Here is a 21,884-nt window from a genome sequence, read left to right on the forward strand (position 1 = left end):
TTGTGAGGGGTTTGGAGCACAAGCTCTTTGAGGAGGGGCTAAAGGAGCTGGGGTTGCTTAGCCTGGAGAAGAGGAGGCTCAGAGACCACCTTCTTGCTGTCTACAACTGCCTGAAGGGAGGTTGTAGCCAGGTGGGGGTTGGTCTCTTCTCCTGGGTGGCCAGCACCAGAACAAGAGGACACAGTCTGAAGCTGTGCCAGGGGAGGTTTAGGCTGGATGTTAGGAAGAAGTTCTTCACAGAAAGAGTGATTGGCCATTGGAATGGGCTGCCCAGGGAGGTGATGGAGTCACCATCACTTGGAGGTGTTTAGGAAGAGACTGGATGGGGGCTTGGTGCTATGGTTTAGTTGATTAGATAGTGTTGGATGATGGATTGGACTTGATGATCTCAAAGGTCTGGTCTGGTCTATTCTATTCTAATTCCCCATTGCACTGGGAGTGAGTTTATGACAAGAATGGCAAGCTGAATTGGTTATTCTTGCATTTTAAAGCAAATGCCCTATATAATCCATAAGTGGTAGTCATTGTGGGAGGGAAGTAACAGGCAGTGTATGCTTTTTGCTGCAGCATTGAGCCACTTACACTAAGGATGCAGCTGTTTCTGAAGACTAGGTTAGGCATTACATTTTACTTCTAACAGCTGCTGAGCTGAGGTGTCTCATGCAGTCTGTCAGTTACTGCTTTAATGGACCTGACTTTTTCAAAGGCAAGGAAGAGCAGATTGAAGAATTCCTTTGTATTTGTGGCACCAGCCTTGCAACAGTAATGCCACTTGCATGTGGGCCACGATCACTCTTAGGTCCCTGACAGGGGTTTGGTGCAGGGCAGCTGTTGAGTACATCACGAAACCCATTCCCCCAGTGGAGTGACTCAACCCAGCGGAGTACATTTTGGTGTCTTTTAGTGTAATCAATTATTTTGATGCTCTGTTTCAAGAAAATAACATTTTTCCTCCCCCCCCCTATGTCTATTTACAACCCTGAAGTTTGGCCCTTTTACTGCACCATGGATCAGCTGGGGCATACGAGAAACGCTGCTTCTGCCCAAGGTGCCAAAGAGGGAGCGAGCAAGGCTGTGGCTGCCCAGAAGAACGCTTACGCGAGGCTTGTGCAGAAGCACCACAGCGGCCGATTCCGGTCCTATTTGAATCACATTGCACAGAAGATGCAGCTGGAAGAGAGCAGCACCAGTGACCCCAGCTCAGATCTTGACCCACCTCTGAGGAGAGGCCTGGTGAAGGACAGTCCAGCCAGGAATGGGTTGAATATGCACAGCTACTCACCGGTCAGAACATCTCACCTGGAACAGCCCTTGCCCGGAGGATTCGAAAAGGAGAATTTCCAAACTGCTCTGAATAGATGTCCTCATAAAAAAAGAGGTGTCACTGGTCCAGGAGGGGACTTGGATGTGGAGGAAGACCATTCCATGCATTCACATGGAGCTGCATCTGATTCGTTAAATATGAGTGATGCCCTGGGTGGGAGAGTATCAAACAGCCTGAGACACCGTGCATCTCTGCAAAAGTCCTCTGGTTCTGATGAAAAGGAGGAGGAGGACATGTGGAAGAGGAAGCATAAGAAACGAGGCAGATGTCCTGCCAATACAGACACAGCAGCTGGACACTTGTTGACTGAGCAGTTTACTGAGGATGTGCTGGCTGTAAATGCCAGGAAAAACAGTCACTTGTTTCCTGGTCAAGTCCCAGGTGAGCTCACACTAATGACCTGTTTGGTCCATTTTCTCCAGTTACTGGGGAATTGAATGTGATGTTTTAGCCGTGAGTGAGTTAACATAACCCAGTTCTACTCTGTCCAAGTTTGTCAGCCCTTAGTTACCTGTGGGTGGCTTTGTCCTGATTTACAAGTAAGCCATCCAGCATGTTCAAATGGCTTCATGTGGAGCCAGCTTGGTGCTGGCAGGACCTAATCCCCTGGCCTGAGCTCTCTGAATGTGGCTGTATTGCTTCCAGGATCAGTTTAAGACTAGGAGAGCCTAATTTCTGTGGTGTAGAGTCCAAATTAATAAGACTGCTGGATCTGAGCTGGCTCAGGGTAGAGTCATGCTTTTGTCTGCATTGCCTCTTTGGATCTCTAGCGCTGGTTTGCCTTTGCGGAGCGTCCAAGTCCGCCTAACACTCAGGGACTGAGCTGCCTGTGTAATATCTAATTCCTGACACAGAGTGTTGGCTCCAGTAAATTTTGCTGTCAGTGACAAAGAGACCACATCTTGCAGTAGTAAAGTGAACGTGTCTCAAGACAAAAAGCCCGCTCACGGAGATAAATTAACACCCAGCCCTCACTCCCCACACACAGCATCAACAAGCAACAGAAGCCAGGCAGTTTAAATTTGGCCTCTCAGTATCATGGGTTAAAACTTCCTCTGAAGGTGATTTATGGTGAAATACTTGAACAGGCTGATCTTATGAGCTACTACTGGAGGAGCTCATAAATGTCACCGTATTAAATTCTCTGTAACAAGCAGAAAAGAGATCGATTTCGCAGCTGGGTAAGACGGGCCTGAGGCCTATCACAGCTCTTGAGTTGGAAATCAAGTAAATGTTTAACTAAATCAATCTTATAAAACTGTGCCCTATCACTTGAGTGGCAAGGAATGTGCTTGTTTCAGGATTTATGGTATTTTGGAGGCTGTGACAGTAGATCATGTGCTGAGGTTGGTACATTTTCCTCGGTTCCTGCATGGCAGATCAGGGTTAGAGATTTAGCGCCAGCAGATTTTGCTCGAAGTTGTGGATGGGCTTGATGTTTTGGGAGGGATTTTTTTGCATGCTTCTTTGTAATACTGTCTATTACGCTAGCCTGTTATGATGGACTTGGCTACTTTTTACCTTTCAGCTTTTAGAGAGTAGGGAAGAGCAGTTATGGAGAGTCTAGAAGGCTTACAGTTTGTAGCCATGAAGATTGCAGGAGCTACATGGATGTTAGTATACAATAGAAATACCCTGGCTGTCAAAAGTGAGCACTCACAGTTCCCTCCTGCTCTAATTGGGAGCAGAAAACTAGTTGCTTGTTTAGTGTAAAAACCATATTTGACCTCCCGGGTAGAAAACTCACACTGTGGGAAAGATGATTGGAAAATTAATTGCTTGTCAGTGACACCCTTTCTCTTCCTCTCTCTCTGTCTCTCCCGCCACCCTGCTGCGTGGCTGAAAGTGGTTACACTCCAGAGCACTTGCAAGGACATGAAAAGTTTCTTGGGGAGAAAGAAATGGGAAATAATATGTCATTTGATTCAGGGAAATGTGTTGTTCTCCTATTCAGTTTGAATACATTTTAGCACTCTTGTTTAAGTGAAATGAAGATTTTACAGTGTGCAAGCACTTAGTTATAAGTACTCATACATCACAGTACCACATTAATATTTTCTCACTCCAAAGCTTGTCTTTCTCTCTTGATGCTGATGTAAGTCATATTATTTTGCCTGGGCAGGTGTCTGGTTTCATCAGTTTAAATCAAGGCTTGTGAAAGTGATAGCAAGAATTGCTTCTGTCATAGCAGTGAGCATATCATCTTTTCACAGGTGACACTTCCTCACAAATTAACTCTGTTCAGGCAGTTGTAGGCTTTCCAAAAGGCTCTTTGAGCTAATCTTAAAGCCAGGCATCTCTCTTTTTTGTTACTTCTTTTCATTGTGCTCTTCTTAACAGCTCTTCAGCTCAGGCTTAGCCGGGGTCAGGTTTGCAGTGAGCCCAAGGCTGACAAAACTGAAACTGAAAGCGAATGTGGATGGTTGAGAAACCTTTTGAGTGCCCTGGGGCAGGCTGTGGGCATCAAGGAATAGGTCCTTGTTGATGTCTTTTCAGTGGTGCAGCAGTTTCTGTGACCCCGGGGGGAAGTAGTGTGGTTTGTGGAGCTCCTAGCACCTGTCCCTGAGGTCTGTGGTTCACCAGTGATTGTGTTGCTGTCCATGAGAAGCACCAAGTATTGCCTTTTTTGTTCTGTATGGTGAGGCCCCAAGACAAGGTTTGGGGGTTAGAAATAATTTCACAGCATTTGATTAGGAGTTTGGCCATGGAAGTATCCTCTGGTGTTCCACAAAGTAACTGCTTTTCTTAATTATTGGAAACTTTGCAGTTGAGAGAGCTGAATGTGAACAAACTCCATTGCCCTTGTCTGAAATGTTGACGTAGTTGTGGAAGTGAACTGCAGGTTGGATTCACTCTGTGGTACCACCAGTCTTGGATTTGGGAAGACAAAGGTGGTTGTAGGTGCATTCCACAGATTGTTGCTTCTTTCTTGGCAACTAAAACCTCTGCAGGGAGAATTGCCATGAAGTTTCCTGTTCTGAAGTTTCTTCTCGGACCCCAACGAGACAAAAAAAACCCCATCCTAAAAGGCCACCTTAAAATGTGATGCTTATAGGTTTTAATCTAATACAATTTTCCTGTTGTCATTTCCTCCTAAATCCCCATCCCCCTAGGTTCTTTGGGTGCTAAAATTTGGTTACACTTCCCCAGCAAAAGTCTTTCATAAAGTCCCCTGGGTTGTTTTTTGGGTTTGATCAAAGACTCTAAAGGTTTTCCCACTTCAATCCAGAGTTAGTCATCAAAATCTCTTTTCAGGCTGACTGATGTTTCTGTCATAAAAGGGGCTTAAAACCCCCTTTTCCTTGAGGACAGAAGTACTGCCTCTTTCTCTCTGTTACATGGTAGTAGTTGAGATTTGCATGGCTGCTAAGTGGAACTTATCTTAAATATCTGTGATAAAGCAGTGGCTTTGTCAGTAAGTGGTTTAGACCAGGCTGCATGGTTTATCTGGGACAGCTCGGTTTCAGCTGAGTTTTGAGTATGTGCATCTCTCAACCTGTTTTTGAGGGGATGTTGCTGTTTGATGGCACATTCCTGAGTCTGCTGGAAAGCCTAAAAAACAGATCTCTGCAGAAGGGAACTGTCCTCCAACTGTGGAGTGCAGCATGGTCTTTGGGACCACCATCTCCTGGCCATGCTTGATTTCAGAGGATCTTGGGAACTAGAGTACCTGTGAGTGAGTGGGCTTTATTGATGCTGAAAGCTTGGGTGAGGCAGGGTGCTTGCGAAGGCTGATTTGCTATGAAATAGGTGCAGATTTTGCAGGGCTGGAGATACCATCCCAGTCTGTATCAGCAGACATCCTCTTTGGGAAGAACATTGCTGTCAGCTTTGGAAGGGAGCCTCCTGAGGATCCTCTCACTGAAAGCTTCATGAGTTTATGATATGATGGAGGCATTTTGCCCCTCTGTCAGGGTCAGCATGCCCCCTGAGTAGAAACAGACAGTTTCTGGGTAACAGCAATCCTCATCTGAAATGGTGTAAAATTTCCATGGCCTTTTCTGATTTATTATCTGTCTGACACTTGGCATTGCTTTGCCCAGCCTGTGGTACTTAACCGACTTGGGCAGCTTCCATGGAGGAGTGTTGCTGGCAAGCAGGCTGGTGCTTAACATGGCAGCTTTAAAAACAATTGGTGTTGGATGGTTGTGTTGTGTTTGTGGCTGCAACCCTGACATTAAAAGGTTCAGGACAGGTGAAGGAAGTATCCTGGAATGGCTTTGCTGCATGTGTGAAGGGCACAGTTGCTCGAGAAATGGCAGCCTTAACAAAATGGTAAAATCTTAGGGGTCTTGTCTTTCTGTGGTACTGCAGTAAATGCCTTTGTTTCCTGGGGAGGTGTGGAACTTTAGGGGAAGAATCACAGCTTCTGCTTTTCTTTTTTGAAAGGATTTAAGATTATTCTGCTTTGTAGTGGCGTGCCTTCCAGTTCTTCTGTGGTGAAATCCAGTACTTAAGAATGCTGTTATCTCCTCATCTGGCACCAGTAAATATGAGCCAGCAATCTACCAAAGGCCACAGAATCAACCCAGTAAATGGAGAATGTTGGTTGCTGTAGAAATCTTTAAAAAGTAGCTAATCTTGCCAGGTCCAATGTAATGTTCCTTAGATGACGTTAATCATAGTAATAAGACACTGGAGAGGAGAGAAAACTGGATTTACTGTATGGCCCCATCAGAGAAACTCATGAAAAATAGGATGCTCCTTTTTCTAATGGTTTAGCAACATCACCACAAACATAAATTTCTCTCTTGCTTTTCACAGAAAAAAGTGTTGCATTCCTGAATCTTGTGCAACTAATGTTTTTGGCTAACATCAGCTATAGCATGTGAGTTAATATCTGATGTATCCTCTCTTGGGGAGATGAGGTCCTGCCTTGCAGGGACTGTGGGTTTTGTATGTGATCTAATAACTGTCCTCCATGCCCTTTGCCAGAGTTCTGAGCATGCTGTGCTGCAGCTGCATTGAGTTCTGCAGCAGGAGCCCTTGCATTTGGCAGCGAAGCTTTCATCTCCACGAAGGAGCTTCCTTCGCCTTCTACTGCTCATGTAGTAATGCTCATTAGTGGAAACACTTGTTCTTCACCTGCTGTCTTTTTTTCCCTCTCTTTAGCCCCCAGTCTGTAGCTCAGGTGCCTATGCCTGCCACTTTGGTCTTAGGAAAATAATAGGCTGGTACAAGAGCTGAATTGATTTTTAGTTTTAATGTGCCTTGCCATCAGTTTGGGCTACAAAGGTCTTGTCGAGCTCCCTTGTCGTCAGCTTCTTATGAGATCAGGAGTTTGAGTATGGGTGCTAGCACCTTGGCATAACAGTCACAGGACATGTTTGCTGGTTCAAAGCTGTTTAGCTGAACTAATTAAATGCAACAGTAAACTGAGCATTCTTACCAACAGGTGTGTCTGATTCCGGCAGTGTCATCCTCTGACCCTCTGCTGTTTAATACATCTGTCAGTCATCAGGAAGAAAACACACAAGTAGGATTGAAAGTTTTTTTGGATGACTTGGAGACCACAGGGAGTATTGAATAATGGGGGTGGTTACTGGCAGCTGTCTGGATCCACTTGGTGGACAAAACAAAGTCTATTTATTGGGCCAGTGTAGAACCATGCTAGCAGTGCGAGGAACCCAGTGTGGGAAGCAACAGCTTGGAATAAAGTTTTAAGCTTTTGATGGATTAATCAGCTGAACATCCCCCCTCCTGTGAAATGTGGCCAAAAGGGTAATGTATGAGCTTGGGAATTGGAAGATGGAGTATGGACTGCGTGTGTCTTTGGCACAGCAGCAGAAACCACTTCTGGAGCGTTGTATCCTGTGGTGATGCCCTCTGTTTGGGGCGGATGGTGATGGATTGAGGAATACTCAGAGGACGACCACAGGAAAGATTAAAATGCTGGGATCATGAGTGAATGATTTGAGGAACCCTGCTTTACTTATCAAGGAGATGCTTGGGGGAAAGGGAGCTTTCAGTAAATTGCCTACATGGAGAACAGATGTTCAGTAATAGGCTACTCAGCGGAGCAGATTATGATATAACACATTTGAGGCTAAACAAATCCAGGCCTGAAATGCAGCACGGTTTAGCAGTGAGCGTGAATGACCACTGGAACGGTTTTACCAGGGCTTGTGGTATGTGGGCTTTCCTGGGCACATTCGAAAGCCCTAAATAACAAATTCTACCCCTGAAATATTCTATAGTTCAAACAGGAATTAAGCTGAAAAAGCCTTCTGTTCTTTGCTATCCAAGAGACTCTGTTGTGCAGATAGTCTCTGAAGTGTCTTCTTCACCGTGAGTACCCAGGTAGGTAGGACAGATGCTTTGCCTCTAGTTTCGATGGCTAACTGCAGCTCCTTTCCAGGCTGTGGCTGCTGCCTTGCTCTCCAGCTTCTGCCTCTCCTGTCCTATGTGCTGGTGTTCATCTCTTGCCCTCCCGCCTCAAGCCCCCCCCTGCTAACTAGCTCCTTAAAATGCTGTGGGCTGCACATCCCTCACTCCCTCTTGTGGGGGAATTCAAGCTACAGAGAGTTGAAACTTGGATGGTGCAGGATGGAAAACAAAATGTTGGGATCTGTTGAATAAAATGATGTTTTCTGTGATAAACCCCAAAATTTTGAGGGTGCTGAAGGAAAACATTGACACTGGTAGCTGCAGCCCACACAGATGTATGGGGCAAGTCGTTCCTTGGAGAATACTTCAGGCTTTCTACAGATACAAACCTGCACCAACAGTGCATTTTTGTTCAGTTTCTGTGGTTTTAGGCATTTTTCCCCTCACAGTGCTCAGGATTGTGAATTGGGTACCTGTTCCACTGAATGAGCAGCATGGGGAACAATCCATCAGCAAATGATCTCATTTTGCAGCACGCTGGGTAACTTCAGGATATGTTTGAATCTAAAAGCAGTTTGTGAATTTCTTCAGCTGTTAATGTCTTCTAGCACATTAGCACCTCCCATCAGGCATTTTGTCTTTCAAAGCCTCTTGACTTCCCCTGATCTTTGAGCAACTTGCTCACTCCAAACTTCCACAATGCTATGTTTTGAAAGTGTGTTTTTTTCCTGAGTATCTCGAAGAAGCCTTTTTACAGTGTAGCTGCTGGATAAAAGAAAGAGCAAAAGGTTTTGTGGAAGTTTGTTTGGGAGGAGGGAAGGATGAAGGGGCAGCATGAGCAGCCCTGACCCATATCCTGAGGCAGGAATGGAAGCCTGGAGGAGTACAATCATCAGGCGGAGTAGGTAGTTAGGAGGTCACGAGCAGGGTGGAGCAGGTTCACAGAGAGTCCTGAAAACCAGAGGAGCTGTTTCCCCTCCCTGACAACGCCACTGTGCTGCTGCGCGCAGCTGGAGCACAGTAACTATTTTGATAAACTTTTAGTCTATTGCTACTAAATGGGTTTCGTCACCAGCCCTTAGTTCAGAGCCTGGAATGGTATCTTTGGCTCCTGCACTCCTGTAGTATTCATACAACACAAACCCTGCTGAGGAATTGAATAAAACTGCAATTACTGCCTGAGCTGCTGAAGTCAAAATCCTGCAAGCATCGGGATGCTTGGAGGTGTTTTGGAAGAGGAAGCGTGGTGTCGTGGGCACGTGATCTTGGCGGGCAGAAGCAGTTTCCACAGCAGAAAGAATTCATTGTGCTTTTTAAAAGTGTCAGTTGTTCAAAGCATAGGCACTTGCTGAAAGCCAAAGTCAGCAAGAATGTTTTCACTTTCCCCAGTGCCATGTTGAAATCTCTAGGAGCATGCAGCACAGGAGTTTTAAAGCAGAAGAGCAGTGGCAGCGTGCTTCCCATCAAGTAGGTGCTTCCAGCCTCATTTTCATGGGTCTGGAAATGAGTGTTTTGTCTCAGCTACTCATTCTCTGTGGACTTCACTTTTTTGTTACCTTCATTCCTACATAGGAATATTTCTTCCTCGGTAGCTCGTTGTAAGAATGCTGAATGTCTGAATTTTTTACAACCAGCTACAGTGGCAGGGTCACCTCTGAAAGCAGCTTATAGGCCTATGAACTCACTGACAAACCATGACAGCCTCTGTTTCCCCATCTGGCTCCCTTCCTGCAGCCAACTTGTCCCCAAGGTTTCCTTTTGTGTGATTTTGGTTTGTGTTTTTGGCTTTTTTTTCCTAGGGCATTCAACTCTTCTTTGCAGGTTTTGGCAGACTTTCTGCCAAAAACGTTTAAAGGATCGCCCTGCCAGAAATGTTGAAAGGATTGCCTTCTCCAAAGAGGCAGGGTGAGAGAGCTCTCCAGATTTGTTCACTGGTATGGGGGTGGCTCACAGCAGGACTGGTCTGTCCTGGTGCATGAACACAGTCACGCTGGTGGGCAAGGTACTGGGTGGCACAGGCGGAGCTGTGTTATGTTTTAGAGTAGCTGGTAACCAGCTGGGCTGTTGCTAGAGGGACTGGTTACTTTGAATCACTCCTGAAATCACATTTAAGAGCTGCGAGGGGGTGTCTTCACCTGTAAGCACTGTCTTTTCATTTCAATTTATCTTGATGGTGGAAAGTCACAGCCCAGACTTACGCTGTGGCTGGACACTGGTGGCCCATCGTAGTGGGTCAGTTAGTGGAGACTGGTGGATATGGGAGCTACTTCTGGAAGCTGGATGCTGGAAGCATCCTCTCAGTTTGGGATATTTGCATAGAATTCACATTTTGGCTGAGTCCTTGCATGTAAATGTAGGTCTGCATTGTTTCCCTTCTTTGAATGACTGTTTAATTAACTTTAAACTTAATTATGCAATCTGCCATCTGCCTAAATCCCTACAGTGCTGTCGTATTGCCACCCTTTTCCACTTCCAAGGTATTCCCTTCCCCAGAAGCTTCCTGTACATTCCAATAATTAAGATTATTTCAAATCATTCAAGCTCCTGGTTATTTATGAGGAGGACTCACAATGGTGTTGCAGGAACTCCCTTTAGCTCTGTGTTCAGGCTTGTACTGAGCACAGGAGTGTGCCTCAGAACCTCCAGCTGTGATTCTTTTGAGTTTGTTTCATCAGAGAAGAAGGATTTGTAAATTTGGGGCTTTTTTTACTTACCTATGTTAAGGAGAATGTGGTCTCAGACTTTCTCTTAGACCCCAGAGTGAGCATCTGAAGTACTGCTTACCAGAGTTTTATCTCCTGGAAGTCTCTTTGCTGCAATGAAATCTCACTGCACTGATAATGTATCTCAGAAGCCTTGCCTCCCCACTCCTACGTCTCTAATGAATTCTTTCCCATGACATCCTCATTTCTCTCTATTGCTTTGTCTTTAATCTCGATCCATCTACTTTATTTAACCTCTTTGCTTTGAGATACTGTAAAATGTATGGAGGTGGTTCTGTTCTAAGGCTATCTGAGAACTCTGAAGTCATTTAGTTCATGTTGAGAGCAGTGCTGAAACCCAGCTGTTCCTAGCACAGGCTGGAGCGGAGCTGAGCTCACGAGGAGTGTGGTGGATGAGTTTTGGTCCTGTCTGTGTTACTGGGGCTCTAGCCCAGAGCTTCACTTGAGATATCTCCCAAGGAGTGTCTTTTCCTGGTACAGAACTTTTTCCCTGAGCAGCCATACCGACAGCTGTCTTTGTTTTTTTTTTTCCTTTTAAAACAAAATTAGAACAAAAAAAAACCTCCTTGGCTGTTACCCTTCGTGGGACATTTAATCTCTTAAACCCACAAAATGTTTTGCAAAACATAAATAGCTGGTTACTCCTGGCCTGTCTGTGACCAATGCTTTTGTTGACATAACTCACATTTGAGATCACTTCAGTGGTGTTTGTTGGTTTTGCCTGTTGGTTTTGCCTGTGTGTGGTAATTTGATGCCGGATGTTGTAGTAGTCATTGAAGTGCTGGGAGTTTTTGAGTTAGTCACTTACATAACAATGGCCTGTGCTGGATGTCACTGGTGCATTAGAAATCCAAAACAATCTGACACTCTTCCCCCCCCCCCTTTTTTTTGGCTTTTACCATTTGAGAAGGAGTTATTTTAGAGGTTTCTTTGAGCAGCAGAAAATATCAAATAGCATTTCAGTTGCCTGTCTAAGCCTATGAAAGGGGAAGACATGGGGATCCTTGCAAAACCACCCTGATGTTAATGCAGTTTGCACTGGCAAAGCTTGCCTTTGCTAGTAGAGTTTATTTGACTTTGGAGAATGAAGCAAATAGTTGCCTGGTACAGCAGTGTCAACACTAGGTCTGTGCCTTTCCAGAGCTACTAGCCAGGAGCTATGGCCCCCAAGCTCATCAAAGCTGGCAGAGTTAGATTCACAAAAGTTCAGGGGCTAGGTAGGATTTGTTTTCTGGTTTTTTTTTGAGTCCCAGATGTCTTTCCTAAACAAGGCAGAGTTTCCATCAGCTGAACTCTTGTATTGAAGCTATTAACACACCCTGTTACACATCAGCATCCATAGTGGCTCATAAAGTTTCAGATAGGACTTCCTGGCAGGTTGTGGAGAGTATTTGCTAAAAGAACAAATTTGATGGTTTCTCAAGTTTGCTTTGCCAACTCTGCCAGGAGCCAAGAGCTAACTTGAACTTGTGGATCTGTGATGTGATGGCTTGGACTGCCACATAGTTGGACTAATTCATTAAGTCCTGAGTAAGGGTGAGCAGGAACATTCTTTATTTAGCTTTCTTACCATGCCTAACCTAGTCTGACTTGAATGGGAGTGTAGAACTAAGCAGAAGATGATTTCAGAGTAGTTCTCATTGCCTTCAGTAGGTTAATTCCTGCTTTTGGAGGTAGGGCAGTATTGCGTGACCCTTCATTTGGTAGCTGCCCTACTAAGTGCATACCTGGCTTGTCCTGAAGAGCTAAATGTCAGGGAACCTCTTGGAAGGTTTTGAAGGAAATTGGTTTAAGTCACTGAAGTGTGTCAGCAATGATGTGAAATACTGTAGAAATATGGACACGTAGAGCTATTTAGTGATGGTGTGCTGAGTGTCTTGTTATCTGATAGCAGATTGTTCTATTGCATGCTATCAGTTCTGGCCATATGCTTCTGTTTCTTCTCATGCTGACTGTAGAGTGAGGGCATTTGAAAGATACCTCTGCATATGTAGATGATGATCTAATGCTGGGAAGCAATGGAAAATCCTCTTGCCAATAGCAGGCTTAGTGGATGTGTTGATGCCCAGTCATGGGCTGATAAAGGTAAGCAGTAGATGGAAGTATTTCATGTTGGAAAAGGTTGGAACAATGTTGTTCCACCCAATGCTTTCAACATGATTCCTGTTTTTTTTTTCAAATGTAAAAGGAACCATTATGTGTTGAGGTAACTGTCAGTGAAGTGAGAGTCCTAAACCTGTAGAGATGTCACCAGCACAACTGTAAGGCTTTTGCAGTCCTGTCCAGCTCATGGAGCTGGGTTAAAGACATGTAATGTGGATGGTAACAAAGCTGGAAGTTCAGTTAGAGGTTAAAATGCCTAGGGACAAGGTAGATGCCCTGTGACTGGAAAGGAGAAAGCTATATCAAGATGGTGGAGTTGCCATCCCTGGAGGTGTTCAATAACTGTGTAGATGACCTTCAACAAGTCCAAGTGCTGGGTGCTGCACTTTGGCCACAACAATCCCATGCAGTGCTACAGGCTGGGGTCAGAGTGGCTGGAGAGCTGCCAAACAGAAAGGGACCTGGGGGTACTGATTACCAGCTGGCTGAACATGAGCCAGCAGTGTGCCCAGGTGGCCAAGAAGGCCAATGGCATCCTGGCCTGCATCAAGAATAGTGTGGCCAGCAGGAGCAGGGAAGTCATTGTGCCCCTGTATTCAGCACTGGTTAGGCCACACCTTGAGCACTGTGTCCAGTTCTGGGCTCTTCAGTTTAAGAAGGACATTGAGACACTTGAACGTGTCCAGAGAAGGGCAATGAGGCTGGGGAGAGGCCTTGAGCACAAGTCTTATGAGGAGAGGCTGAGGGAGCTGGGGTTGTTTAGCCTGGAGAGAGGAGGTTCGGGGGAGACCTTATTGCTGTCTACAACTACCTGAAGGGTGGTTGTAGCCAGGAGGGGCTTGGTCTCTTCTCCCAGGCAGCCAGCACCAGAACAAGAGGACACAGTCTCAAGCTGTGCCAGGGGAGGTTTAGGCTCGATGTGAGGAGAAAGTTCTTCACTGAGAGAGTTGTTAGCCATTGGAATGTGCTGCCCAGGGAGGTAGTGGAGTCGCCATCCCTGGAGGTATTCAAGAGGGGATTGGACGTGGCTCTTGGTGCCATGGTCTAGTAGTCATGAGGTCTGTGGTGACAGGTTGGACTTGATGATCTTTGAGGTCTTTTCCAACCTTGCTGATTCTATGATTCTATGTGGTGCTTCAGGATATAGTTTAGTGGTCATGGCAGTTGAGTTATGGTTGGACTCAATGATCATAAAGTTCTTTTCCAACCTTCATGATTCTATGTTTCTAAGATGTCCATATCTTGGATTCACTTAGATCACTCAAGTAAAACTACTTCTTGCTGGCTCCTGGATGGGAGATACCCAAGAAGTTATGGATGTGCTCATGAAAATTCAGTGAGGAGCACTCCTCTTCTGTGCTGGTAGTAATCAAATGGCTTGTCAGGTGTTAGAGGGCAGCTGGAAATGTTTTATTTGGGGGAAGTAAAATTGAGGATCTTTTCTTGTGTAAAGCAGTATGCAAATCTGAATATAAAATTAAAGGCATTCTGGCCTTCATGACTTTCTGGCCTTTCAAGACTTTGTGTTTAGCTGAACATTTGAGTTGATTTAGTTGACCATCTAGTTGATCAAGTGACTAATAGATGTAAATTTAATTAAATGCAGTACTTTTTAAAACCTAAACTGTAGAGCGATACTGTATAAATTATGTCAGAGTAAGCAGATTTAAAACATGCAGCCTCCTCTCTTACTGTAAGCCAGATCAATTTTTCTGGGAAGCTGCCTGCCTGCATTTTGTTTTTCTGAAAAACAAGGGAAGATTAATTGGTGCTTAAGCTTGAAGACCAAAACGTGCTGTTGTGCGACGTCGTCGTGGTCGTGACAGAGATGAAGCGCGATGCTTTGGGTTCTGAATGTAGCTCCAGTGCTGGTCTTCCATCAGGGCTCAACCAGCTGCTGCTGCCAGCACACCCAAACTGGCCTTCTGGGTTGGGGCCAGCATCCAGCTCCATGCTTTCTGCCCCGTTTCCTGGTGCCCATGTGGGGAATAACACTGAGTCGCTGCCTGAGGACCACGAATGCCGCTTACTTTTCCTGTCTCGCTAGCTGTGGAGGTGGGAGTCCTGTGTTCCTCTTTCCCACAGGTGCTTCCACACTGCCAGTTTGAATGGATTCCTTTCTCTGCTGGTCCAGTTTAGATGTCCTTCTGTCACCTTTGTATGAAGCCTCCTTGACTGATACAGGTCTTGGGGTTGTTTCAACCCAAGACTCCCTCCAGAGGACTTCAAGTATTGAACAACCATCAAGTAATGAACAAACAACCAAATTACTCCTGTGTTATTTCCCATGCAGAGCTACAGGCTGGGGTCAGAGTGGCTGGAGAGCAGCCAGGCAGAGAGGGACCTGGGGGTGCTGGTCAATGGTAGGCTGAACATGAGCCTGCAGTGTGCCCAGGCAGCCAAGAGGGCCAATGGCATCCTGGCCTGCATCAGGAACAGTGTGGAGGTTGACTTGCTGGAATGAGTCCAGAGAAGAGCAACAAAGTTGGTGAGGGGTTTGGAACACAAGCCCTATGAGGAGAGGCTGAGGGAGCTGGGGTTGCTTAGCCTGGAGAAGAGGAGACTCAGGGGTGACCTTATTGCTCTCTACAGCTACCTGAAGGGAGGTTGTAGACAGACGGATGATGGTCTCTTCTCCCAGGCAGCCAGCACCAGAACAAGAGGACACAGTCTCAAGCTGCACCAGGGGAGGTTTAGGCTGGATGTTAGGAAGAAGTTCTATACAGAGAGAGTGATTGCCCATTGGAATGGGCTGCCTGGGGAGGTGGTGGAGTCACCATCATTGGAGGTTTTCAGGAGAAGACTTGATGGGGTGCTTGGTGCCATGGGTTAGTTGATTAGGTGGTGTTGGATTGGTTAATGGGTTGGACGTGATGATCTTGAAGGTCTCTTCCAACCTGGTTTATTCTATGTATTCTATGTATTCCATTGGAAATGGCAGAACACTTGGACAACCCAGGCAAACAGTGGCTGCATCTGTGGAGGGCAGCTTTACACACTCTGTGTAGCCAGCTGAGCACCCCCACTCTTTGCATTTGCTGTGTCCACTGAACACTTTGGTCTTGCATTGGAGTTGCTCAGTGTCCAAGCTTGAGTGATTCTGCACATGCTAACCTAATTGGTGCATTCTGGCTGCTTCAAACTTCCTGTGAGGATACATAAACCAGCCTCACCTCTTAGGCACTTGAGTTTAGTGTCCTTTCTACTGAAGTTATTTTTTTGCTTGTTCACTTATTAATTTGTTTAGTTATGGATTATTTAATACCTAGAATATGTTACTACTTTGTGTGACATCTTACCCTACAAGATTTTGTTGTATTTTTACACCACCACTGAAAAATGAAAGACTTCTGACACACCTTGTGCTGGAATAGAGTTTAACAGAGTCTGTGATAGGAGTTATTTCAGATAGTCTCAATATATCCTGTGCTATCTGTAGAGTAGCCCAATGACAATTTACTTTGTGGAATGGTGTCTGTTATAGCAGGTAAGCCCATAGAGAGAAATATTTCTAGCTTCAAGTTGTAGGGGACAGATGCATTACAGAAACAAATACTGAACCTGGCTGAAACAGGTGGCAACCTGTAGCTACCTTACTTTCTGTTAAAAGACATACAAGAAATTAGTCACTGTAAGGTTTGATGTGTTCCAGTTAAGTGTGAATTGTGACAGTTGTCTGTGGCTTTATGGCAGGGGTGGTTTTATTTAGTCATAAATGTCACAGCCAAAAGGGTCAAATACTTATTAAAAGTGGCTATGTGGAAGCTGGCTTGCAGGACAGCTATATCAATACAGAGTGTGTTCATCTCAGTACATTTTTTTACTTTGAGTTTGAGTCTCAGGCTGAGCAGATGAAAACTCCCACTGGAGAGCAAGCCAAAGGCTTAAGTGTTGGAAATGTGCAAGTGCCTCTCTGCATGTCCTTCTAGCATCAGAAGGTGCTTCACCACCCTTTGCTGTTGCTGTGCATTATTTTTGGCAGTAGGAACCCCACGATTTCTGAACTGATGGCCATGGCAAGTGTTGGGGCAGCTCTTCTCTGCAGTGCTAATTCTGGCTCTCAACTCATTTCCAACTCACTGCACACTTTTTTCCCCCCCCTCTGCATTTTAGTTTTCTGCTTTCTTTTTTTTTTTCAGCTTCTTCTTAATTGAACATTAAGGTTTAGCCTTCTTTTTATCCCAAGTTCCTTGATTCACAGTAGTATTTTCTGTGACTTGCTGTCATAGAAATGGGGGCTTTAGAGGACCTTCTGAGCTTGTGTAATCCATTTCACTATCTCAAGGAAAAAGCTGCTCTTTATAGACCAACTCTGGCAGGCATCTGTCTCACCCATTTGTGAGAGCCTCCAACGAAGCAGACTGTGTCACCTCTCTGAGAGATCTGCCTAGTACCTTGCTTTTTAAATAGTGTTCCTAAGACCTTTGCCGTTGGACTGGGCTGCCCAGGGAGGTGGTGGAGTAATCATCCTTGGAGGTGTTCAAGAGGGGATTGGATGTGGCACTTGGTGCCATGGTTTAGTCACGAGATCTGTGGTGACAGGTTGGACTTGATGATCTTTGAGGTCTCTTCCAACCTTGGTGATTCTGTGATCTTGCCTGTTGCAGTGTAAGTCAGATTCCTTCTTCAAACTGTCTCTGAAAACCCTACCCAAAACAAACCACCTTGCCAATTCAGAAGCTGTTTTGCTCAGATCTCTCTAGTCCATGCTTTTATTTTTGGTGTCTTGTTTTTGAACTTCATTTCTTGACCCTTATGGCTTTTGCATCTCAGCTAGTTTTAGTTCCATCTCATCATGTGGTCCATACAGGTAGTATTGCCTCATTTGCACCAGTTGAAACCTCAAATTATGGCTGCACTCCTGCTGTATTAGAGCTGTAACCTGCTTTGGACAGCCTCCTCTCTGAAAGTGTGTGCAGAGTGTGAAAAGCTTGATTATGTAGAAAAAGGCCAAATGACGTTGCCCTTATCCTTATCACAACTGAACACAGAGGCCCCCTCTTCGTTTCAGAGTCCTGTCTGGAGACTCTGCTGTGGCATTTAGTCTCTTCCTGGATGGGCTGAGCTGACACCTTGAGTTGGCCCTTGACCTGTCTTAGTGTCTTTGCTCCTGGTTTAGGAAGATCCCTCTTTCCCTCCCTCCTTCCCTCCCTCCCTCCCTCCCTCTGCTGATTTGCCTGTTACTATATATGGAAGTAGCTTTTTTGTCTGTGTCTGGGCAAAGTAGCAGTTTTGTCTTATTGTACCATATTTTTAAAGTTCTCTGCTTAAGTACAGCTCTTTAAACAATTATTTCTTTCCTGCTACTTCAGTTTAATCCTATGAAGCAAACTGCAATTTTGTCTGTGAACGATACCATACATAAAAAATTTGCCTTGTAACTTGGATATAGCCCCATAGCAAGTAAGTTGGCATTGCACAGTTTTTCTGACTTGCAGGTACAAGCTTGTACCCAGGGAGCGTAGCCAGGAGGGGCTGGAAGGCAAAGCTGTGATGACATGTTCAGTCTCCAGGTGGAGGGCCAAGAGGGCAGCTGCGCGGCGCTGGGTTGCATTCCAATGTGCTGATCCGTGGAACAGCGTTGGCATACGCTTTGGAAGCTGCTGCTTACTCGCCTGGCTGTAGGGAAGGGGCTGAGGTGATGGCAGGGAAGGAAGGGGTGAGTCTTTGCAGAATATTTTCATATGATCATGGCCTATTCTGAGCAGGCTGGACATTTGGAGCCTTGGCATTCCTTTGTGGCAGAGTTGTGTACCGTACTCTGCCTCTGGTAGCTTGGAAGTTAATTGTTCCAGAGTGGGTTGTCAAGAACTCTTTTTTTTTTTTTCCCCCCTTCCTTGATTCCTGAACCACTTGATTAAGTTGTAGGGAAGTTCTATTTTCTCACTACTTGGGGGCTTAAGGGGGTGGAGGCTTTGGAAACAGTTTAACAACTTCACATTTTATATGCTCTAATGAATTTCCCAGGGTTTTGGAAGGGCTGGATCCAATTTTTAGTATCGTAATTTCCAGAGTTTTATTTGTGCTAAAATAAGTTAGTGGTGGATTAAGAGGCTCAAAGAGACAATAGATTACAAATGAGCTAATGAAGACATCTTTTCTTTTGGATAAAGAGCTTGACTCTCAGTTGTGACTTGTACTGAAGTACTGCAGACCATGATTTTCACCAGGACTTCCTCTTCCCTCCTGTTATTTCAAACCTGTGTTTGATTTCAGGTGCAGAAAAGAGAGGGTTTGCAAGGACCAGAAACAACTCTGAGTCTGCAAGAACTCCCCAGAACTTCGATAGGAAGAGGCAACTCTCTGAATCGCAGACAGAAACAATGAACGCTTCAGACAGCGGAGTAAATCCGAGACAACTGGGAACTCCCAGAGGTATTAAAGCAGAGTGCGTACAGGCTTCAAGAATAAGCTGCCTTGAAGCATGTGCTCAGCACTATTAAAAGATGGGCTGGGATGCATGCTCTTAACTCTAAAATGAGCTGTAAAAGACTGTTGATTCTTTGTAAAATGTGATTGTTCCAAGCTTTTTGGTGCTCCCAGGTCGGGTGCCAGTATTTCTAGGCAAACTGTTCTCTGAAGTTCAGCTGTGAAAACAAAGCTGCAGTTAAGATACATGGACAGGTTTGGTGGGAAGGATAACACTTGTGAATTTTTGCTTGCAGGAGGATCCTATGCTGCTGTCCCAACATCAGGTGATAGAAAGAATCTAAATAAACCAAATCGAGGGAGGAGGAAGAGTGTATTTGAAGCCTACATGTCAAAAGAAGATGTTTCAGCAGGACTGAAAAGGGGAGAGCTCATTCAGGTGCCTGGAATTGCGTCTGTACTCTGGTGATAAGTCTGTGGAAGTCACAGGCAGTTGTTGGAAATCAATGTCGGTTGGTTACATGGCAGGGATTTAATGTACCACTCGCAGAGGCTAGAGAAGATTTATTTCCTTTCTCAGAAGGTTCTGGAAGTGGAGTGAAGTCTTCTGTGTTCAGATTAAGTATAGTTTTTCTATTTGATTGCATGTTCTGTAGAATTCCTCATGGCACAGGCAGGATGATTTGCAGAGTTCTGGTTGGATGGTCTGCTAACCATGGCAGTCATTGTTGTGGAGGCACTTGCCTTTACAAATGATGCTCAAAAGCACAGCAGGTGCTGGCAACCTCTGTCTTTGTCAGTGTAAGTCAAAATGAACAAATGCCCTTAGCAAGATACTTCTGGCTGAAATTCCTCACAACCATGTTCATTAGTCTGCAGCAGTGAGGTGTAGACTCCTCTGCTTTCAGATCTACTCTTGTTGTTTTGCAATCTGAACTCTTCCCAGAAGTCTTCCTCCCACCAAAAAAAAAAGAAGAAAAGGGTGAGTGATGGTGCAGTTAATGCTGTGGTCCCTGGGACCTCATGGGGCTGTGCCTGCCAGGGTATTACAGTAACTTGTTATAAGCTATGATGCAGCTGATTCAGTTAGTATCAGATGGCCAGGCAGTGGTACTGAACCCTTGGTTTGCCTCCATAATTTTCTTTTGCACTACACAAAGGTCACAGGGCTGACCCAGCCACTGATGGCAGTGTATGGTGTACTGAAGTAAGGCACAGATAGTAAGTGGAGCTGAAGAGCCTACCAGGATACAGAAAATTGTTTGCATGTGTGTATGGTTATTTGCCTTGGAGAGTTGGCAATGACCATGTGCTCATTTTACAGAGGCTGAAGATCAGACTTTGTGTTTCTATTTGGAGCAGAAAATCTGCAGCCGTAGTGAGGCGGTAATTCTCTGAGTATCAATCAAAATGTGATGGTGGACCTGCCTTGTGTGTAGGTAGCTGGATCTCAGAAGGGGGTTTGCATGAAGGCAGGTGGAGCTGAGTTTCACTGGGGAGTAGAAGACGGGTAACATCCTGGAGCCACTCTTGCAGTACAGTCCTCAATATGGTGTAATGTTCTTCAGGCTATGCCTGGCATCCCGGTAAGACCAGACTGGCTGGGGAAAAAAAGGCAGGAAGAAGTCAGTGAGTGCATGATAGACACTCATGCTGAGGCATTGCTTACCCAACACATGTTGGTGCATTGTCATTTAATTAGTGTTGTAATGCTGGTGAGGTTGTGATACCTACTTTCATCAATACATTGCAGTTGCAAATGGCATCACTTCATTTTTGGTATGATTTCTTGTTATAATCCTATAGTAATTATTGTATAATAGTATAATGGCTTAATTTCTGGAGATATAAAACTGCCTGATTCCATCCTAAAGACCCATCATAGAATTGTACAATGTCTTGGTCTGAAAGGGACCTTACAGATCATTTAGTTCCAATCCCCTTGTCATGGACAGGGTCACCTTCTACTTGACCAGGTTGCTCTAAGCCCCATCCAGTGTGGCCTTGAACACTTCCAGGTACAGGGCATCCACAACCTCTCTGGGCAACCTATTTCAGTGCCTCACCACCCTCACAGTGAAGAAATCTGATGAGCTCTTAGCTTTCAGAAAAATGACTATGCAGCATACCCCTACTGATGATCAGAATGGTCTGCTGGGTTACCCACTGGCCCTTAGGCCAGTGTCTTTGTAAAGACTGTCATAGATGTCCACAGTGGAAAGCAAATGGTGAGGGAAGAAGTGGGAGCCTCAAACTGTAGCTTCCCCCCATGGCTGCTGTGACATATGGCAGCAACTAAAGTTTAACCACCTCACATTCAGGAGTGGTTTTGGCACCCAATTTTGACAACGCAGCCTGATAGCATCAAGTGCAGCATGCGTAGACTGCCTATGAAATCGAGTGCAGCTGCAGATGAGGCACATCAGGCTATGACTACTACCTGAGAATACTATTGAAATGCTTAGTCCCCAAGGACCTGTGATTGCATGCTTGCTGGCAAAAGAATCCTTAATTCTTGTAAGTGCATAGTGTCTGCTTCAGGTCATGTGCTGTGTAACTGGAAGAGTCCTATGTGCTCTCTCAGGCTGTGTCTGGGTGTTTTTCATCCAATTCTGTGTCCTGGGAAAGTGGTTGAGGCTGTAGAAGCTGTAATTAATCATTTAGGCCTGAGTGTCAGATCATGGGCATCCCAACTCAGTGTCACTCATCTTCAGCTTTCATCCTTATGGTCTAATCAAGAGCAGTTTCAACCAGGATTGGTGAGATTCTAGAAGTAACTTCAGTGAATGGACAAATATTTAATACTGTTTTGTACCATGGCAAGAGACACAGTGAACCTGTTGTGTTAGTCCCCCAAAGCAGGGCATTGATCTGGCATGGCAACCTGCAAAAATACTCTGCAGGAGCCTGTGGTAAAGAACAACCCTATTGCTGTGAGTCTGATGGCCCTGAGCAAACCTGAGCACTCAGGCAGAAGCATGATGCTCTGAGCAGGGCCTGTTCCCTGGAGCATCCTGGAAGCATGGAATCTGCATATT

General features: G+C 45.2%; 1 protein-coding gene across 1 annotated transcript in view; it reads left to right on the forward strand.

Annotated features, from left to right (window-relative positions):
* Window positions 1-990: 990 nt before the first annotated feature.
* DIS3L2 (DIS3 like 3'-5' exoribonuclease 2) overlaps window positions 991-21,884 on the forward strand; it is a 198,286-nt gene continuing 177,392 nt past the window's right edge. Inside the window, exons 1-3 of the mRNA XM_054166737.1 lie at window positions 991-1,705; window positions 18,694-18,852; window positions 19,143-19,285. Of these exons, the coding sequence (XP_054022712.1) occupies window positions 1,006-1,705; window positions 18,694-18,852; window positions 19,143-19,285 (1,002 nt within the window). The 5' untranslated portion in view covers window positions 991-1,005. The remainder of the gene's footprint in view (window positions 1,706-18,693; window positions 18,853-19,142; window positions 19,286-21,884) is intronic.

The sequence above is a fragment of the Dryobates pubescens genome, chromosome 13, assembly GCF_014839835.1.
Source record: "Dryobates pubescens isolate bDryPub1 chromosome 13, bDryPub1.pri, whole genome shotgun sequence".
NCBI classification, from domain to species: Eukaryota; Metazoa; Chordata; class Aves; order Piciformes; family Picidae; genus Dryobates; species Dryobates pubescens.